Here is a 19,016-nt window from a genome sequence, read left to right on the forward strand (position 1 = left end):
ATCACATCATATAAAAGCAAAACATTATTGACAGAAAGAACGTGCAAGTTGCATCTCGTTGCGTCATTGTCCTTTGGTGGCTAGCTAATAGCTAGCTAAAATTGTCCCTTTCCTAAATTTGCCATGGATGGAGATATGGATTTGGAGTTTAACTTAATTCTCCGTACTGGCCAATGATTATAAAGGTGATTCTGATCCAATCATGTTTAAATGTTGAAGTTGAAATGGAGCTGCAGTAGTGGAGGTAGCTCTTGTTTTCTTTACAACTTGCGGGAACTCTCCATGGTTCTAAATCAATAGTTGTTTCGTAGTCCGAAAATGTCGGAAACATTAACTTGCTTGACCGTGCTTTCGGTTATTTAACTGTTTGTCACATGCAATATGCTTTGTGGACTTCACAGGACAGAGGTTACTCTCCGGTTTTGTGATGAAGAAAAGGTGTGGTTGTATTTATTCTGCCACTGTGTCTTCTAATTGTTTTTGCCTTAGGCCTATATACACTACATTACCAAAAGTATGTGGACACCTGCTCGTCAAACATCTTATTCCAAAATCATGGGCATTAATATAGAGTTGGTCCCATATTTGCTGCTATAACAGCCTCCACTCCTATGGGAAGGATTTCCACTAGATGTTGGAACATTTCTGCGTGGACTCGCTTTCATTCAGGCTACATCATACAATGACATACTAGACGATTCTGTGCTTCCTACTTTGTGGCAACAGTTTGGGAAAGGCCCTTTCCTTTATCAGCATGACAATGCCCCCGTGCACAAAGCAAGGTCCATACAGAAATGCTTTGTCGAAATCGGTGTGGAAGAACTTGACTGGCCTGCACAAAACCCTGACCTCAACCCCTGACCTCAACCCATCAAACACCTTTGGGATGAATTGGAACGCTGACTGTGAGCCAGGCCGAATCGCCTAACATCAGTGCCCGACTTCACTAACATTCTTGTGCGTTAAGATTTCCCTTCAAGGGAACTAAGGGGCCTAGCCCGAACCATGAAAAACAGCCGCTAGACCATTATTCCACATCCACCAAATTTTACAGTTGGCACTATGCATTTGGGCAGGTAGCGTTCTCCTGGCATCTGCCAAAGCCAGATTCGTCCGTCAGACGGCCATATGGTGAAGCATGATTCATCACTCCAGAGAACTTGTTTCCACTGCTCCAGAGTCCAATGGTGGCGAGCTTTACACCACTCTAGCCGACGCTTTGCATTGCGCATGGTGATCTTAGGCTTGGTGCGGCTGCTCGGCCACGGCTGCTTGACCAGTTCTTCCAGACGACGTTGCTTCCAGAGGCAGTTTGGAACTTGGTAGTGAGAGTTGCAACCGAGGACAGGCAATTTTTACACGCTTCAGCACTCGGTGGTCCCGTTCTGTGAGCTTGTGTAGCCTACCACTTCGCGACTGAGCCGTTGTTGATCCAAGATCTTTCCACTTTACAATAGCAGCACTTACAGTTGACCGGGGCAGCTCTAACAGGGCAGAAATTCCACAAACTGACTACTGACAATGTTTGTCTTTAGAGATTGCATGGCTGTGTCCTCGATTTTATACACCTGCCAGCAACGGGTGTGGCTGAAATAGCCAAATCCACTAATTTGAAGGGGTGTCCACATACTTTTGTATCAATTCATATGAACTAACAGGTTACAGAGCAAACAACCAAATTATCACAACACATAGGTTGTAAAAAAAAACTGTCTTCATCAGTGATTTTCCCCACAACCACTACCGAAGTGCAAATAATTCTGGCCAGCTATACTTACTTTTATGGTAGTAGGGCTTCTTCATCCCATCATGGAGGCGGGCCTTGCGCTCCTCTCCGTAGCTATGCCGCGATTGGTGCTCCCCATGATGGTCACCATGGTGATGATGATACCTCACCCCGTCCCTCCGAGCCGCCTCGGCAGCCATCTTGTCTCTCATGGCCTTGGCCCTCTCAGACTCAAGCGCGATGGCCTTCTCCAGCAGAGACAGGTTCCCCTTGGTCATGTCGAACACCTCCTCTGAAAGGTCCGACGTCACCGACCGTGTGTCCTCGTCCCTGTCGTGGATGTGGTTGTGGTAGCGGTCATCCTGAGCGCAGCTGGAAAAGGCCTTGGAGCGCGGGCTCAGCTGCTCCTCCAGCTTCATCAGGTTGACCATGTCGGAGTAGTTCCTCTCCAGGGTGCGCCTCTCCTCCTGGCTCTGCTGGAGGTCCCCGTACCCAGGCTGGTACGGGTGAGGATGCTGTCCCTGGATGTCCCCGCCGCCAGGGTGGTTCTGCTGCGGGAACCCTGTGCCCGAGCGGTCAGCCGGCTGCGTCTCGCTCAGTTTGCGAGCCAGGTCAAAGCACTGGTTCCTCAGACACTCTAGGCTGCTTAGACACACCTCCTCATCGCTCTCCTGCAGTCCATTAGAGGCTTTACCCTGACCATTACCACCTCCAGTCCCTCCATTATGGTTCGCTTCCCCGTTCTCCCCAATCCCGTCTTCATAGTCTCCTCCCTCCATGTTGTCAGAGAGCATAGCCCCGTGTCCCTGGGCCAGCAGCTTCAGAGAGTCCACCGTTTCCCTCACTACATCACTGTCGACATCCAGGGTCAACTCACCCTTCCTCTGAATGCCCTCCCCACCCTCCTCATCCTCCTCTTCCTCCTCCTCCTCTTCTTCCTCCTCCTCCTCCTCCTCTTCTTCCTCTTCTTCCTCGGCACTGTTGGAGGAGTTGCTGTTCATCTCAGACTCGGTCATGGCGCGGTAGGCGGCGTCCTCTGCTATCTTCCCTAGGTTGAGCAGAGACTTGGCCACCAGCTCGTCATAGTTCTCATACTCATCGTTGTTGTTGTCGTCCTTCTCCCCCGTCAGACCGGATTTAGGATGGCCGCCACCGCCACCGCCACCGCCACCGCCGCCATTCATCTGATCGTGCTCTGTACGGGAAAAAAAGAAGAACAAATGCATTGTAATCTCATTTTGCTCATTCTATTTAATGGGTTAATCAGATTTCTGGTCTTGGTCTGTTTAAATTGGATAAGGAACTCTTTGCGTTTCTCAGTAATGTACTTTCAGAGTCTTAACAGCAGCCTATAACTGAATTGTGAATCAGCACAGGATGTGGGATAAAGTGGTTTGGAAATTTCCATAGAGATGCTTTGGATGTACATTCCCGAAATTAAAGTACACCGCATCCAGGTAATCTGGATCCTTTGGGTCACAACAACAAGCACACTTCCGCTCCCAGTTGATGGCTAAGTAACTGGCATAAAGCAACACGTTTTTCATTTTACCAGATTTTGTAGTGGAGCAAAAGACCTTCAAACTGGAATCAGCATGCTTTATGTTATACATTGATTGTCTCATGTAGTGTGCCATTATGTTGACAAAATAAACAAATCCATACATTCTCTCTCTATGCTCCCCATTCCAGAAAGGCCCTTTTTGTCCAATCAACAGGATCTTTAGAATGCTTTTCACTGGTTAATTGATTCTGCAAGACAGGCTCCTAAAGGTTACTGAGCCTCTCCTGCCAGTAATGTGAAGCAGCCACTCCAGAGCACTTCCAATTGGCCCTCTCACATTCCCTCCAGCCCGTGAACCGTCAAGAGCGCATCGCATCACTCACTCCCAACCCGCCACATGCTTGGCACTTACATTCCTGCAGAGAAAAAACCCAGATGCTTACACAGAAATATTAAATAAAATTTGATTTCTGGATGGAGGCAGAAAATCACCTGACAAAACACTAGTGAGGTGTAATCTTTTGTGATGAAGAATTAATTGTTGCCAGGTTTCAACGACGTATTGTGTGTGTGTGTGAACATGTGTGTGTGAACGGGAACATTTCCATAAGATAGAGATCAAAGGGGTAAACATGAAGCATGAAAGCCTTTAAGCTCATGTATACATGCATGCACAAACATACACAAACATACAAACATTACAGGCATACTTTACATACATGTACACAAACAGTGCACCTAGACACGCACACACATACAACACATCGATATACACTGCAACATACACACACACACACACACACACACACACACACACACACACACACACACACACACACACACACACACACACACACACACACACACACACACACACACACACACACACACACACACACACACACACACACACACACACTGCCCGCACACACACTGCCCGCACACACACAGCCCCCAAACACACTTCCCAATCTAATGAGAGCAACACAACATCTAGTGTGTTGAGGTGAGGGTTCTGGACCGGGGAGTCACGACTGACCAGGCACATATTTTGACAGGGGGACGCTTTCTTACAGTAACCTACCCATACCCTGGCTGCCAGAGGTTTAATTTTTGATGGTTTGAAACATGGCTCAGAAAAGCAATTTGAAGAGCAATCAAGGTGCACAAAGGGGATAGGGAAGCGAAACAGATTGAAAGGAGAAATGAGAGATTGCGCTGCTCCATATTGGCTTGGATTAACAATGCAGCGTGCAGCAGTGTGCATATATCTATTGAGAAACACAGAGCAGCCATAACAAAACCACCTCCATTACAGATTGGAATCTGCCCTGCTGCCACTTCTTTTTTGGAGGATATGGGGGAAATGATAGTGGTGCATGTGGAGACTCATCTACATTTCTGAGAAGCCAAGAAAAAGGAGAAGAAAAATAATGTAATTTCGTCCTCCTATCTAAAGATGGCACTGTGGTTTAAGACGATGGAGAGAATCCTAAATATTCACCTAGTTTAATTAGGCCAGCGCTATTACACTCAGTGGAATTGATTTAATTGTGCTCCTTGGGCCAAGAAGGGAAACAAAGACCATCTCTTTGACTGTGGACTCACAGGCCCAACAGATAGACAGAGGAGGGAGGCTGACATACTAACACTTTTAGAAGGAAGCTAGCACAATGTACTGTATCTCTCAGAGCTCCGGTCTTAATTGGACTTGAGGGCTCTGTCAGGAAGGATCTGGGGTGCGGGGGGTGAGAGGCAGAATGAGTTGTAGAGAAACCTGCCAAATGTGGTGTTTTGGCACGTCAGGGTAGAGACCATACATGGGGGAGAACTTCTCACGGCCCAGACAGTCTCGAAAGCAGACACAGGCTATTGTGTATATAATTTATAGAGTTCTGTGTTCAATTGGTTTGTTGCAGGTCATTTTAAATAGAATATTTTACTGTATATCTAGCATAACTTATTCATGCTTACAAGCAAAGGTGGTGGGACTCCTGCTTTTGTATTTCCTCACACAAATACATGCACCCTTACAAAAAAAAGTTCACATTTTCAGTTTCACATGCCAAATTTGCATTTTAAAATGGCATTTTCACATGTTTCACATTTTGAGTTTACATGTTAACACCACTTCTTCACATGTGAGGGGAATAACATGTGAAATTTGCATTTTCACACGTGAAAAACTTTCACATGTGAAAATCACATTTGTCGTTTCACATTTAAACAAAACTTCACATGCGAAAATCTCACTTCCACATGTGGATTGCAAGTGAAAATCAATCACATGTGAAAATCTAATCTGCAGGATCACATGAAAGACAACTCCACCCTTGAAAATCTCACTTTCGCATGTGGAATTGTAGATTCACATGTGGGGTTGAAATAATGTTATTCTCCTCACATGTGAAAAGATGATGCTAACATGTTGCAGTAGTAATGTTTCCACCGGTGGAACAAGGGTGACCACATCTAAAAAAAACAAATGCGGGACAAGTGAATGATTTTGCTGGACATTCGCGGAACAGTGGACGGAATACATTTCTTTGGGGCAGGTAAATAGATCCCATTCAAATGGTAACGTAGTTAAGCTGTATGAAGGTCAACGCCTGTTAAAGGGGAAATTATTTGTTGTTATATCCATTCTTGCACTTATAAATGAATGAAATGTACTCATTGATTCTTGTAGAATATAACGTATAAATGCCTCATGAGCCCCCCCCCCCCCCCCCTTAAAAGATTTAGATGCACTATTGTAAAGTGGCTGTTCCACTGGATGTCATAAGGTGAATGCACCAATTTGTAAGTCGCTCTGGATAAGAGCGTCTGCTAAATGACTTAAATGTAATGTAATGTAAATGTTGTACACCATCATAACCCAAAATATAAGTTTGTTTTACTCCAATCTTTGTAAAGAACGTAAACGTAAACAAATACGGTCATGGTTGAAAATACAATTTTGATATCATGAATGGTTAGTCCTTACATCCATAGTGCAGTGTGGATATGAGTGTTTGCATTTCTCTAGTCACATCCCGCAGCTTTTACCGAAACTGTGGCGAGGAGTCCACTTTGTTAATGTTTCAAAGAATGATTTCCGCTTTAGACACATTTAATAGACTAATGTTTTATTATATGATGCAATCCTCTAGTGAATGAATCCTCACCCGAAAGTTTTCATAGCAAAACGAAATAATGCGAGAGCAAAATAGTTGTAAATCGAGGCAACAAAAAGAAAATTGTCATTTTTTAATTATAACATGATGAAATAAAACGCCTCCTTCTTTTCTGGTATTTTCCCTCTTTGGTTATGGTACCCTGGCCTTTGCTTTTGCTGCCTTTTTCCACCTGCATCCTACTGCTGGATTGCCTCTGAAGCTAAGCAGGGTCAGTCCCTGGATGGGAGACCAAATGTAGCTGGAAGTGGTAAAAAATGGCAAAAACAAATATGAAAAATGTACATGTGAAACGTAGCACGTGTCCCGAAAACACTGTCTGCCTCGTGAAAATTACATCAACAAAAAAACACATTCACGCGTGATAGTTGAGTTTCTTTCATTGCATCATTTTGAGTCCTGATCCTCTATTTCAGGGCGTTTATCTCTGGAATTAGGTGTTTTGGAGACAGGGTGTTCCCATCCAGCCCCTGTGGAGCCATTGACAAACTGCCATTTTCACAGGGTCTGTGTGTGAGAGACAGCGCCAGCACAGCTTTTAGCCTGTGACTGAGATAGCCCTGAAGGTAATGGCAAATGGCCCAAACAAACCTCAAATGACAGAACTGAGCTGCTCCTGAAGAAAATTGCCTTCGCTGCCAAACCATCTCTCTATTCCAGGTAACCAGGTTTGATCTAGCACTACAAATTCTGTTTCAGGTAGTTACAGTCATCACATAAGTTGGAGGAAAAGCAAAAGCTCAAACAAACAAATAAATAAACCAGTCAAACGGATGAAACAAACAAAGATCAAAGGAATGCGAACAGAATAATATATTCTAAGTTCTGGGACAGGCTTGGGATTTAGTTTGTATTTTGTTATGTAGAATTGTATCACATTTCAATTCCCAGTATGCAGACAAAAGTATCATTGCATGCCTTTATTGCCTTACTATACTGCATATACAGTATACTGTATATTCAAGACTAACCGTTCGGCAATGTAGACCATAGCAACTCAGACATTTACATTACTTTGAAAAAAAACATTCTAATATGTCTTGGTGTATCAAAGGGTTAAATAAAGATGTCTCACCTTGGCCTTGACTCTGCTCCTCATACTCCTCCTCATACTCCTCTTCCTCTTCTTCCTCCTCTGGTACTCCGCCCTCCTCTTCCTCTTGTTCCACCTCTACCTCCTCCGCCTCTCCCTCCCCTCTCTCCACATCTTCTTCTTCCTGCTCCATCTGTTCCTCATTGTCCTCCAAGTATCCCTCCTCTTCCTCCTCCTCTACCTCCTCTTCCTCATCTCCCCCATCCTCTACTCCCTCCTCCACCTCCTCCTCTCTATCATCCATCTCCACTGTTCCGTCTGTCTCGTAGCTCTCCTCCCTAGTGGAGTTGTCCATGTGGGTTATGAGGGGTCTACTCTTGGGGTCTGTCTCCAGCGGTTCCAGTAAGGGTTCCAGCACCTCCAGGGCTTCCAGAGGCTGTCTGTCCAGTGTTTTCCTCTTTTTGGCCAGGGGGCAGCCGTACACACTGCAGGGAACAGATAAGACAGGAGCCATTAGCGCTTAGCCACCAGACCCAAAACTCCATATCACCTGGCTTAGTGGCTGGCTAGTGGCTAACACAATACACTAGCTCTAGTGCTGACTATGTCACTGGTCCAGCACACTGCCCAGCTGGCTATTTACAGATGAAAACACTTTTGGAGAGTACATTACAAAACACAAGAAAACACAACTGCAGCACAATGCCGCAAGGTGTTGAATGGTGTGACGCTTTCTTGCTGCAGAACAGATCTAAGATAAACCCATTGCTTTGCTGAAGGGCTTTGTTTTTGGCACCAGAGTGAAAGTGAAATCAACGTTTTATGAACAGAGCACTAATCGTGGCCATAATCATTCACTATTGTGTAATTACATTCTAATTGCTCTCCTTTGCTTGGTTTACAATTACAAGAGGGGGAATTTCTTGAGATAAAGAGAACAATGTTGTCTCCGGCAATTCATATTATTCTGTACGTAAATCTGTGGACTACATTTTATATAATATATTACGTAACGTTAAGATACATTATTAATGGAATAGTGTTGTACAATATGATATTAATTATAGGACATATAGTTCATACCGGTACCCCCTGTCTATATCCTCGTTATTGTTATTTATTGTATTACTTATATTTATTATTAGAGTAATTGTTTTCATTTTGCAAATATTTTGTTACTTACTATTTTGTTAAAAGTCTGCATTTTTGGTTAAGGCTTGTAAGCATTTCACAGTAAGGACAACATTAGATTTGATACTCCTTACCCAGGCGTACAATAGCATACAAATTGGATGATGTAACTTATCATATGTTTTGGTGGACATATGCTACGTCTTTCTCTGAGAGAGGCAGACGGCAGGGAACTGTTGTGTCTAATGAAGTCCGGGTCATCGTCGTTGACCATGTGGTAAACAGAGGCCTGACCATGTGGTAAACAGAGGCCTGACCATGTGGTGAACAGAGGCCTGACCATGTGGTGAACAGAGGCCTGACCATGTGGTAAACAGAGGCCTGACCATGTGGTGAACAGAGGCCTGACTATGTGGTAAACAGATGCCTGACCATGGCAGAGGCTGCCAGATTAGTTCACCCCAATCTGAAGATCAACTGCCAATACGATCATGAGAACATTTCGCCACGTATGGCTGTCCAAAATAAAACAGGCCATTGAAGAGAACAATGATACCTTTGGCAATGTGGCATCCATCAGCCTACCAACAATCGCCAGCCTTTAGAAGAAGCACCAGGTAACTTTGAAACACATTTACCTGGTGCCTTTTGAGAGAAACAACGACCGGGTGAAACAATCGCGGGCCGAGTATGTTCAGGTACCAAACGATATACTGTGTTACTGTTACTATTAATGCACATGCTACTTCACAATACCATATTGTAACTATACTGTAGAAATAACTCCCCAAAATATATTTTTGAAGGGTGATGGTGCTTGATGCTGCTGTGAACCATCACAAGAATCTCTTTGTTGATGAAGCGAGCTCCAACCTGGCCAAAACTCTGGGCGGAAACTCATTGGCTAACTGGAGGATGTCCAAGTGCCTGTACAACGTGCGGGAAACATCTCCATGTGCGCAGCCATCTCTGAAGATGGTGTGGTAGGATATAGGCCCTTACTTGGATCCTACAATGCTGCACACCTCATTGTGTTCCTCATTGACATTGAGCAGGCCTTTCAAGGTGAAGAAGTTGACCTATGTCATTGTGTGGGACAATGTCAGGTTCCACCTAGCAGAGGTGGTTCGGGCATGGTTTCGGACCCGTCCCCGATTCGTGACCCTATACCTGCCCCCATACTCTCCTTTCCTCAACCCTATTGAGGATTTTTTTTTTCAGTGTGGAAGGTGTACGATCGACATCCCAATGAGCTTGCCACCTTCCTGACCATGGATGAGGCATGCGACGACATCAATGCAAACCAATGTCAAGCTTGGATTCGCCATGCCTAAAGGTTTTTTCTGAAGACATTCACTGTGATGTGGATGAGAATTTATGGCCAAATGCTCAAGACAGGCTTGATGCAAACTAATGTGTGCTACACTTTTTTTAAATGTTCATTTGTTTCATTTAATGTCTTACATTTGACTACAAACAGTACACCTATGTTGCAATTATGTCAACAACAACAAAAATAATTGCATGAATAATTGTAGAGGATGTCTTCATTGACCACACCTTTGATTACACATTGGAAAGATGTTATGGAAATGATAGATTTTCGGTAAATCGTGTTGGATAATGTAAGTGTATTACCTAAAGTGAAAACTGTAATTTACAGTACTGTAGCATATTACTTTCAGCACTTCTAAGGGAGATTTGAAATATGTACAGTATATTACATTGTTTACTATTGGATTAACTGGTACTCAAAATTACTAAATTGAAAATATATCATTATGTTTTGGTGATTAAACCAATGTTCTCATTACGTTTCACAATAAACTTCTATTTTGAATCAATGGTTGTGTGGTGAGAGATGTTTAAAATCCAAATTAATTCACAATGACACATTTTGATTGAAAGACTGTGTAAGAAGTGTGACCAGTTTGGCATTTTGTACTAAGAGTTGTGAAAACGTACCACATACTGGTGAAAACAGTAACTCCAATGACATGGGGAAATGTTTTCACGTTGAATTAACGCTAGTTGACGACTCAACCAAATGCAAATCAAAACTAGTCGTTGAGCTGACTTCTGTGCCCAGTTCTACAGCTGTCTCCGGCGTGACTTTAACATGCAACCTTTGGATTGCTAGATGGTCACGGACTACACCAACCAATCCTCCCCGACCAACCTCCCTACTTCCATTTCTGTCTAAAGTAACAACACCATTAGTAGGTATCATACGTCTTGGAAGACCTCAGAAATACGTAAAGTATGTTTCGTATGGTTCCGAGGCCAGTCTGATTTAAAAACAAAGAGATTAAAACAAATAATCACATTCCTGGGTTATAAATTGTTTATTGAGCTGACATTGTCTGACTCTGCTGTACCAACTGCAGCTGTGTACGTTGTTGTAGGATCGTCATTGGGAAAACAGAATAATCAGAGAGATAATTAATTGAATCTTGCCGAGGCACCTGGGTTTAACTGTATTCTCCTGGTCCCCTTGGCAGCAGGGGACACATTTTAATCTGATAATCTGATAATCTGTGTATTCGCCCAGACTATTGATCACAGGAGCCTAATCCGTTTCCCTCATCAAACCATGGGGAGTCTGGGGGCGATACAGGTCTCTGTGTGTGTGTTTATGTGTGCGTGTGTATGTGCATGAGTGTTAACACGTGGCACCCAACCCCTCTTTCAAAAAATTCCAACACAGACAGGGTCCCAATGATACCAGTGAGACAATGGGGTTTAGGTGCCAAGCAGATCAGAGTCGGTGTGAAAGCCAAAACAATTGGTTTCTACTTCTAATAATGAAAGAAGCTTTGGTTAAATTCAATTTTCCTCCAAGAGTTGCTGATACTCCTCTCTACTAAAGTTAGCTCCCCATGTCATGCACATTAGCCAAGTAGCGCCAGTGATCCTTTCCCTTTGCATAGCTAACAGAGTCCGACAGGTTTCAGGCATGCTTAGTCAGAGGCAACTGAGCAGTGAAATGTCCCTGATTCCCCTTCACAAAAGCCTGTGGGTTTTCTCCCTCCTCACTCAGCCCAAAATAGGTTCTAACGTGAACAAATAGAGAGCATTAAATTGAAGGTGCCGTGTAGTAAATTGATATCAGCAGTTATTATGGCCGGTGGAGGCGTTCTGTCTTGGGCATCTCAGAGCGGATGTGGCACCCCTCTGAAGGCTCCACCACTTGAGGTCAGGGAGGTGCTGTTAATACATAAGCATCATTTCTTAAATTGGTGGAGAACTGGGTGTTTTGGCTAACTGCAGCCTGTTCACTGTGGACCTCTTAGCACTGTTCACTTGTCTTAGAATTGTGAGGGCGCACCGACTTGCTGATCTACCTCCCTCCCTCCCTCCACACACACACATGTTTCCTATACACATGTTTTATCCCCACAGCCCAAAAGGAGCGGGTGTCCATCACTCAGTCAGCGTCGGGGCCCAACTGGCAGACAGCCTCAATCTCAGCAGGCCCAGGGATTACTTAATAGCCTGACCCCTGCACCCACACACAGGGCCTCATTTCATTAATCTAAGCTCACACGAAAACTCATTCCCTGCCTGACGGGCCTGCAGGAGACGCCTCTCTCCAGGGTGGGGGTTGAGGTGTGGAGGGGGGCAGAGTGGGGGTTACTGAGTACTCTGATCAATAGTGCTTGTGACCAAACATCTCAAAAGCACATTAAAATGCCACTCATCCTGGCCCAGTCCAGAGCCCCTCCAAATAAATCAAGGGCGTATCCCAGCAGGATACGTACTGCCAAGCAGCCAGCCTGGCGGGGAGGATAGGTGAGTGGGAAGGAGGGAGGGAGGCAGGGAGGCAGAGGGAGCTGTTGAAGTTCATCCCTCCCTCCGCTCATCTTCCATTGCTCACCACACTGTCTGTCCAGCTGGGTTTTAGCGATGAGGCAGTCCTTGCAATGCAGTACCCTGATAGAGGTGCTGTGTGTCTGTGCTTAATGTGCTACAGCTCACTCCATGACAGGCCTTCATGTGTTTTCACCTGAATCACTTTTCAATACGCAATCTCTGCGGAACTGCTAATTGTATTGAAACACTCAGCAAATGGATTGAGGTTAAAATCACTAGATTTTGTTTTTATCAGAAAAATGTGTAGATATAGTTTTTACCTGGCCCATAAAAGGGGTCAATTAAACCACAAGTGTTTCCATTGTTACGTAATGTTCTGTTCTACTACTACTGCAAATATGTCTGTTGGTCCTAAAATCCTCTCCTACTGAAAGAGTTCATTTCAATATTCACCAACAACTTTATGAATGATCTCCAAATGCCTCTTTATCCCACTAATTAATGTGTTGACAACTAACTTAACTAGGATTTGACTTGTAGCCTACTCCTACTCCTGAGTTGTGAGGTTGTTATGACTGTGTAACGTCCTGACCAGTGTTTTTATGTGTTTTACTTGTTTAGTGTTGGTCAGGACGTGAGCTGGGTGGGAATTCTATGTTGTGTGTCTAGTTTGTCAGTTTCTGTGTCCAGCCTAATATGGTTCTCAATTAGAGGCAGCTGTCAATCGTTGTCCCTGACTGAGAATCATATATAGGTGGCTTGTTATGTGTTGGGATTTTGTGGGTGATTGTTTCCTGTCTCTGTGTTTGTGTTCTGCACCAGATAGGACTGTCTCGGTTTGTTATTTTGTTATTTGTTAAGTGTTCACGTTTATTGTGTTTAAACATGTTCAGCACTGGCTACGCTGCATTTTGGTCCGATCCCTGTTCCACCCTCTCTGCTCGTGAAGCGAGGGAAGGCAACCGTTACAGACTGTGAGAGACATAGGAAAGCCAATCACTAACGCACAAGAAGAACCGGAGCCCTCTCACACACACACACACACACACACACACACACACACACACACACACACACACACACACACACACACACACACACACACACACACACACACACACACACACACACACACACACACACACACACACACACACACACGCTTTCCTCAGCTCTCTCACAGCATGACGTTGGCCACATCTCTACTGTCTCAGACCTGCTACTGCAGCCCTCTAACTGTGTCCTGCAATTATCGTTCCACAGGTGATTACGTGCCATTTAAATAAATATGTACTGTTGGAATTGTGTCAGGAGAGGAGGACAGAAAGTTATTTATTTCTGTCTTTTTTTCTCCAGGCAGCAGAGTAGAAGTGTGTTTGGTATGAGAGGCAGCTATCAAAGGAAAACATACCCTTGTGTAAGAAGAAAGCCACTTATTTTCCCCTTGTATTTTGAGGGAGCATCCTCAAATCCACATGAGACTGGATGAAATGCATTTAACTAAAGTGGAACAAGTGGCCAGTCAAATAACGTTAGAAAAACACTCTGTCGATGTTGAAGAGAGACAAATTGGAATGTTAAATCTGGTAAGAGAGCTCAGAGTCATGAATAAGCGTCCCTAATGCGTGTGTGTGTGTGTTTGAGTGTGTGTGTGCGTGTCTGTGTGTGTGCATGTGTGCACTTCAAATCAACTCAAATCAAATTGGTCACATACACATATTTAGCAGATGTTATTGCTGGTGTAGCGAAATGCTTGTTTTCCTAGCTCCAACAGTGCAGTAGTATCTGACAGTGCAGTAGTATCTAAAACATTTCACAACAATACACACAACTCTTAAAGTAAAATATTGAAATTAAGAAATATATAAATATTAGATCGAGCAATGTTGGAGTAGAATATAATACAGTATATACATATGAGATGAGTAAAGCAGTATGTAAACATTATTTAAACATTATTAAAGTGACTAGTGTTCCATTATTAAAGTGGCCAGTGATTCCAAGTCTTTGTATATAGGGCAGCAGCCTCTAAGGTGCAGGGTTGAGTAACCGGGTGGAAGCCGGCTAGTGATGGCGATTTAACAGTCTGATGACCTTGAGATAGAAGCTATTTATCAGTCTCTCGGTCCCAGCTTTGATGCACCTATACATACCTCGCCTTCTGGATGATAACGGGGTGAACAGGCCGTGGCTCGTGAGGTTGATGTCCTTGATGATATTTTTGGCCTTCCTGTGACTTAGGGTGCTGTAGGTGTCCTGGAGGGCAGGTAGTTTGCGCCCTGTGATGCATTGGGCAGACCGCACCACCCTCTGGAGTGCCCTGCGGTTGCGTGCGGTGCAGTTGCCATACCAGGCTGTGATACAGCCCGACAGGGTCCTCTCAATTGTGCATCTATAAAAGTTGAGGGTTTTAGGGGCCGAATTTCCTCAGTCTCCTGAGGTTGAAGAGGCGCTGTTGTGCTTACTGTCTGTGTGGGTGGATCGTTTCAGATGTGTACGCCGAGGAACACTCTCTCCACTGTGGTCCCATCGATGTGGATGGGGCGTGCTCCCTCTGCTGTTTCCTGAAGTCCACGATCACCTCCTTTGTTTAGTTGACATTGAGTGAGAGGTTATTTTCCTGGCACCACTCTGCCAGGGCCCTCACCTCCTCCCTGTAGGCTGTCTCATCATTGTTGGTAATCAGACCTACTACTGTTGTGCCGTCTGCAAACTTGAGGATTGAGTTCGAGGAGTGCGTGGCCACGCAGTCATGGGTGAACAGGGAGTACAGGAGGGGTCTGAGCACGCACCCTTGTGGGGCCCCAGTGTTGAGGATCATTGAAGTGGAGGTGTTGTTTCCTACTTTCAACACCTGAGGGCGGCCCGTCAGGAAGTCCAGGACCCAGTTGCACAGGGCGGGGTTCAGACCCAAGGCCCAGAGCTTAATGATGAGCTTGGAGGGTACTATGGTGTTGAATGCTGAGCTATAGTCAATGAACAGCATTCTTACATAGGTATCGCTCTTGTCCAGATGGGATAGGGCAGTGTGATGGCGATTGCATTATCTGTGGATCTATTGGGGGCAGTAAGCAAATTGAAGTGAGTCTAGGGTGACAGGTAAGGTAGAGGTGATATGATCCTTAACCAGCCTCTCAAAGCACTTCATGATGACAGAAGTGAGTGCTATGGGGCGATAGTCATTTAGTTCAGTTACTTTTGCTTTCTTGGGTATAGAAAATGGTGGACACCTTGAAGCAAGTGGGGACAGCAGACTGGGATAGGGAGCGATTGAATATGTCTGTAACACTCCAGCCAGCTGGAGGACGCGGCTAAGGATTCCGTCTGGGCGGGCAGCCTTGCGAGGGTTAAAATGCTTAAATGTCTTACTCACGTCGGCCACGGAGAAGGAGACCCCAAATCCTTGGTAGGGGGCCGCGTCGGTGGCACTGTGTTATCCTCAAAGCAGGCGAAGAAGGTGTTTAGCTTGTACTTGAGCAAGACATTGGTGTCTGGTTTGCCATTTGTTGTCCGTTATTGTCTGTAGTCCCTGTCACATATGCCTCATGTCTGAGCCGTCACAATGGGTACAACATCTCCTATACAATTCCTGATGAACTCAGTCACCATTATTCTCAGAGGCTACATGGAACATATCCCAGTTCGCGTGATCATAACAATCTTGAAGCATAGATTCCGATTGGTCAGAGCGTTGAATAGACCTTAGCACGTGTACTTCCTGTTTGAGTTTCTGCTTATAGGAAGGGAGGAGCAAAATGGAGTCGTGATCAGATTCCATGCGTGCGTGTTTGTACACGCGTCTGTGTGTGCGTAATCCCAGGTGGGTGACAGTGAGTGTGTGAAGGAATGTGACAGTGTTACACAGCAGCTTTATTAGCAGTCATATTAAAGCCTGTTCACAGCGGGGGGCCGAGATTTTGCCACTCATTAGCATCATGTGATATTTGTCTCCCTGACACTGGGATGAGACTGCTGCTGCACTCACATAGCTTTAACTCTCTCTCTCTCTCTCTCAAACCTCTCTCTCATGCCTCTCCCTCTTCGTCTTTCAACCATCCCCCGTCTGCTTTCTACCTCTCTGTCTCTCTCCGTCTCTCCCCTTCTTGGAGGAGTGTCGTGCACCTCTCGCTGTGCCCCTATCTAACAGGATCTATAGGCACGCGTGGCAGAGCGCCGTCTCCATGGTGATATCCTCCAGAAATACAACAGGGATTTACCATCCTCGCACACAGTCGTGAAGCTAGTCAGAGAGAAATAGAGAGCGAGATGGGGGATGGAATGAGGGAGAGAGATGGGAAGAGAGAGAGAGAAACAGCAAGAGGGACAACGAGTGTGAGGGAGAGGGACAACGAGTGTGTGTGTGTGTGTGAGAGAGAGAGAGAGAGAGAGAGAGAGAGAGAGAGAGAGAGAGAGAGAGAGAGAGAGAGAGAGAGAGAGAGAGAGAGAGAGAGAGAGAGAGAGAGAGAGAGAGAGAGAGAGAGAGAGAGAGAGAGAGAGAGAGAGAGAGAGAGAGAGAGAGAGAGAGAGGAACAATGTGTATGAGAGAGAAGAGAGAGAGAGAGAGACCCGACAGTCTTCTCCCCTCCAAAGAAAAGAACAAAAGCTGTGTGGTTCAGGCTAACTGTTCTCTTGCTTCTTAACATGGCACTTTCACTAGTAAAACCTTCCCAGTAAGTTAGAGCTCATACAATGTGATATCTGAATAATACAACACACACACTATTGTATCATTTGTAAACACTGCCATTACAGAGGTGGTATTGTAAAACATCAATAACACCAAGTCCCTAGTGTCTTCCACTGCAGCGTTATGGGCTGTAACAGGAGACAGCCGGTGCAGTGGAGTGAAGAGAAAGCCAGAGGAATCAAACCCCTGCAGATACCCGGCTCCCATCATCAAGTCAGCCTGACAGGCAGCCGCAGTGCCTTCCTCTGCCTCAGCCCCTTACCTAGCCTCTTCTTCAGCACCAGTCATTGCCTCTTGTCCTTCAACCTACCCTTGCCTTTACCCCTGCCCTTACCCCTACCCATTGCCCCAGACCCAGCCTCAGCCCTGCCATCAAAACCTGACAGAATGAAACTGAGAGGCAGTAGCCTGTCTACCAGCAGCCCTATGGGTGCTCCCCACCCAGCCCCAGCTCCTTATCCTCTACCGCAGGAGCCCAACCAGTAGCCCCATAGCCTCTCCTAGGGCCCCTCTAAGCCATATGACCCCCATCAGACAGACATGTGTGTCTGTCGGTCTCAGGTCCAGTGATCATGGCCTCACTGAGAGGATAGAGAAATAGGGCTCCAGGAGGAGAGTGGGTCTAACACATTCACATCCCTGGGACTGACCAGAGGCTATAGCTGCCCATCACCATCACTGAATCCATTAGTTCATCTACAGACCGCCACAGGGTTATACACACCAGTAAAACAGACTGTATGGAGGGAGTGGTCAGCATAGGAAATTACTTTGGTAGATGCATCTCTGTTGATATAAATAAGATACTTTGCATGATTTCGAGTCTAATTTCTATACGAGGTGGACTAATCAGGCTTGTGGTTCTACTCATGTACTGTATTGCACCCATTTGTCATTCCACAGCTAAAGTCACTCCTGAATCACCCAGGTAAGGATCCTCTCCACTCACATAATTACTTCAATCAATCACTTCAACATGTGGAGAGACACAGAGAGAAGCTGCAGAGCCCTGCGGCCATCTTGGAGAAGGTTTACCCTCCCCCTCTACTCTATCCATCTGTATTAACTACACTGGGTTTGTTACATTAATGGAGTTCATACTGCAATCATATCATGTCAAAAATGTTTTTGAAAGTTAGTTTGAGATAGGGTTCAGACATGCACAGAGATGGCCATACCTATTCACCAGAGCCTCCCCATTTAGGATTAGCAGCAAAAAAAAACACGAGTGAACTGAACAAGCCCTAAAATATCACTGGCCCACCATGGTAGTACAGGAACTGTGCCATACTCACCATCTGAAATAACTAGTGTACAGTTCTCTACCTAAGATCCAGCTTTACTTCCACCCACCCAGCCTTTAGTGTCTGCTGCCATTAGTGCCTGGCTGCTGTGACTGTTCTGTTGGCTTGTTTACTGGGCCTGGTACATTTCCCCAGCAGAGACAGGGGAGGGCTCTTGACATTGATGTAATTTAGTTGGCAGCCGTGCGGAGGGATGGCAGGCTAGGGGGCTGGGGGCAAGGGAGATAGTTGGGGGGGTGTGGGTGTGTAGGAGGTCAGGATGTGCCCGGCCCGGAGAGGAGATTGAGGGCCCTAAGCCTCTGACTGGCATGCGCCCCCTCGCTCCTCGTCACAGGTCCCCCTGGCATGCTGCTCGGCGCTGGGCTCGCTACACATGATCTCTCATTCCCTTTGATGTGTTTCCAGCGGGAGGGGGGAGGGAGGGAGGGGAACAGGCAGGCTGAGGCAGGAAGCGTAAACACCACCTGTTTACCACACGCTAGCTAACGCTAGGCTAGAGCAGCGCTGGGTACTGGAGCTAGCCTGACTGACTGTCATAATAACACACCACTAAACAAAGAGAAGGAAAACACAAAGGGAAAAAATAAACAAATGGCAGAGGAAGAAAGGGAAGAAGGGGTATAGATGAGAGTGGCAGAATAT

At 45.5% G+C, this 19,016-nt stretch overlaps 1 protein-coding gene across 8 annotated transcripts in view; it reads right to left on the minus strand.

Annotated features, from left to right (window-relative positions):
- The window catches only part of LOC129812676 (myelin transcription factor 1-like protein), a 149,629-nt gene that overhangs the window by 50,424 nt on the left and 80,189 nt on the right, over nt 1–19,016 (minus strand). For all 8 annotated transcript variants that reach the window (XR_008753043.1, XM_055864441.1, XM_055864445.1 and 5 more), the window contains exons 6-7: nt 7,482–7,924; nt 1,779–2,921 (exon numbers count right to left, since the gene is read on the minus strand). Coding sequence is in view for 7 of the 8 variants with exons in the window: in XM_055864441.1 (XP_055720416.1) it covers nt 1,779–2,921; nt 7,482–7,924 (1,586 nt within the window). In the remaining variant the exon portion in view is untranslated. The remainder of the gene's footprint in view (nt 1–1,778; nt 2,922–7,481; nt 7,925–19,016) is intronic.

Source organism: Salvelinus fontinalis, chromosome 16 (genome assembly GCF_029448725.1).
Source record: "Salvelinus fontinalis isolate EN_2023a chromosome 16, ASM2944872v1, whole genome shotgun sequence".
NCBI classification, from domain to species: Eukaryota; Metazoa; Chordata; class Actinopteri; order Salmoniformes; family Salmonidae; genus Salvelinus; species Salvelinus fontinalis.